Below are 2,933 nucleotides of genomic sequence, written 5' to 3' on the forward strand. Positions count from 1 at the left end.
AGGCTGAGGCAGGAGAATGGCGTGAACCCAGGAGGCGGACCTTGCTGTGAGCCGAGATCACACCACTGCACTCTAGCCTGGGTGACAGAGCGAGACTCTATCTAAAAAAAAAAAGAAAGAAAGAAAAAAGAAAATGTAATGCATAGGGCTGGGCACAGTAGCTTACACTTGTAATCCCAGTACTTTGGGAGGCTCAGGCTGACCTGAGGTCAGGAGTTCAAGACCAGCCTGGCAAACATGGTGAAACTCTGTCTCTACTAAAAATACAAAAATTAGCTGGGCGTGGTCTCGGGCTTCTGTAATCCCAGCTACTCAGGAGGCTAAGGCAGGAGAATCGCTTGAACTCAGGAGGCGGAGGTTGCAGTGAGCTGAGATCGCACCACTGCACTCTCGCTTGGGTGAAAGAATGACTCTGTTTAAAAAAAAAAAAGAAAGTGTAATGCATGATGTGAAATGAAAAATAGATGCTGGGACGGATGTTTACCTGGGGGATAGCTTGTGATATAAATATATTGTGAATGACCAATGGGCAAGGCAAAATTGCCTACACAGCCTTACCTGTGACTCCTCTGAAAATGTTCTTTCTTCAGCAGAATCAAAGCCAGAAATTCGACTTTGTCCCTCCTGCCCTCTGATATTCTCCAGTCAGCAAGCTCTCAGCCAACATGTGTGGCTGAGTCATCTCTCTCAGCTGTTTTCAAGTTTATGGGCAGGAAATCCTCTCCAGCTGGGTAGACACTATCCAGAAGATCAGAAACAACAGCAGGATCCATTCTGCTTGAGTGGCAAAACAGAAGGGATTCAAGAGGGAGAAGACTCCAGACTCCTGTTTGGGAGAGTAAGCAAAAGTGGCACTTCAAAGGCACTCTCCAGCCCACCTGAAGAACAGCCAGCACGGTCTGAGGAAGACAACACAGTGGTGGATGTAGGACCCAGCCCTGAAAGGAAGGCAGACCTTGAGGAAACAGACAAAGTATTGCATGGTTTAGAAATCTCAGGATTTGGAGAAATCAAATATGAAGAGTTTGGGCCAGGCTTTATCAAGGAGTCAAACCTCCTTAGCCTCCAGAAGACACAAACTGGGGAGACAGCTTACATGTACACTGAGTGGGGAGACAGCTTTGGCAGTATGTCAATCCTCATCAAAAACCCAAGGACGCTCTCTGGGGGAAAGCCTTATGTGTGCAGGGAGTGTGGACGAGGCTTTACCTGGAAGTCAAACCTGATCACACATCAGAGGACACACTCAGGGGAGAAACCTTATGTGTGCAAGGATTGTGGACGAGGCTTTACTTGGAAGTCGAACCTCTTTACACATCAGCGGACACACTCAGGGCTCAAGCCTTATGTGTGCAAGGAATGTGGGCAGAGCTTTAGCCTGAAGTCAAACCTCATTACCCACCAGAGGGCGCACACTGGGGAAAAGCCTTATGTTTGCAGAGAATGTGGGCGTGGCTTTCGCCAGCATTCACACCTGGTCAGACACAAGAGAACGCATTCAGGAGAGAAGCCTTACATTTGCAGGGAGTGTGAGCAAGGCTTTAGCCAGAAGTCACACCTCATCAGACACTTAAGGACACACACAGGAGAGAAGCCTTATGTATGCATAGAATGTGGGCGTCACTTTAGCTGGAAATCAAACCTCAAAACACACCAGAGGACACACTCAGGGGTTAAACCTTATGCCTGCCTGGAGTGTGGGCAATGCTTTAGCCTGAAGTCAAACCTTAACAAACACCAGAGGTCACACACAGGAGAGAAGCCCTTTGTGTGTACGGAGTGTGGGCGAGGCTTTACCCGGAAATCAACCCTCATCACACACCAGAGGACACACTCAGGGGAGAAGCCATTTGTATGCAGGGAGTGTGGACGAGGCTTTAATGATAAGTCCACCCTCGTCTCACACCAGAGGACACATTCAGGGGAAAAGCCTTTTATGTGCAGAGAGTGTGGCAGAAGGTTTCGGCAGAAGCCTAACCTATTTAGGCACAAGAGGGCACACTCAGGTGCCTTTGTGTGTAGGGAGTGTGGGCAAGGCTTTTGTGCTAAGTTAACTCTCATTAAACACCAGAGGGCACACTCAGGGGGGAAGCCTCATGTGTGCAGGGAGTGTGGGCAAGGCTTTAACCAGCAGTCACACCTCATTAGACACCAGAGGACACATTCAGGAGAGAAGCCTTATATTTGCAGAAAGTGTGGGCGAGGCTTTAGTCGGAAGTCCAACCTTATCAGACATCAGAGGACACACTCAGGATAGAAACTTTATGTGTACAGGGAATGTGGTACAGCCTTTAGCCAGGAGTCATACTTCATCAGACACCAGAGGATACACACAGCACTGTGGCTTTGTCAGCCATTGTTAGACACCAAAGTGGAGACATTGTATGTGTGATTGTGCATGAGACTGTACTGGTAAGACTTGTATCTCCATCCACCTGAAGGAGAATTGCTGGCTCATTTTCAGGAGCCCTGCCCTTCCTCACTGGGGATGGTGGGTTGTGGAAGCCTGGTCAGGTAATGATAGTGGCTGGAGGCAGTTCAAATGCCCAGGCAGATAGGGGTGGGTACCCAGTGAAACACAACCTTAAAGCTAAAGACAGTCCCGGCTAAATCCTCATACTGAATTGAGAACCTGTCTTCCCATTTGGTGTGCTTTCATCCAATTGATCCCAACCCTTCACCTATTTTGCATATACCTGTCATTTTCTAATTGGTTTTTACACTATTGTGCCCACCTTTGAGTGGTGCCTTTGCATACTTACAAACCAATCGACATGTACTCCCCTATTCTGAGCCCAGAAAAGACCCAGACTCAGCCACAGTGGGAGAGAAATCACACTGCTATGGAAGTTGGGGACCACTCCCTGCATCCCCTCTCCACTGAGAGCTGTTCTTTCGCTCAATAAAATTCTTTTCTACCCATCCTCACCCTT

The 2,933-nt window shown here is 48.3% G+C and overlaps 1 protein-coding gene across 1 annotated transcript in view; it reads left to right on the forward strand.

The window, feature by feature from the left end:
• The window catches only part of HKR1 (HKR1, GLI-Kruppel zinc finger family member), a 35,658-nt gene extending 32,725 nt beyond the window's left edge, over positions 1-2,933 (forward strand). The window contains 1 exon segment of the mRNA XM_011952346.1: positions 594-2,933. Coding sequence (XP_011807736.1) covers positions 594-2,392 — 1,799 coding nt within the window. The 3' untranslated portion in view covers positions 2,393-2,933.

This window comes from Colobus angolensis, unplaced genomic scaffold (genome assembly GCF_000951035.1).
Source record: "Colobus angolensis palliatus isolate OR3802 unplaced genomic scaffold, Cang.pa_1.0 Scaffold34, whole genome shotgun sequence".
Lineage (NCBI taxonomy): Eukaryota > Metazoa > Chordata > Mammalia > Primates > Cercopithecidae > Colobus > Colobus angolensis.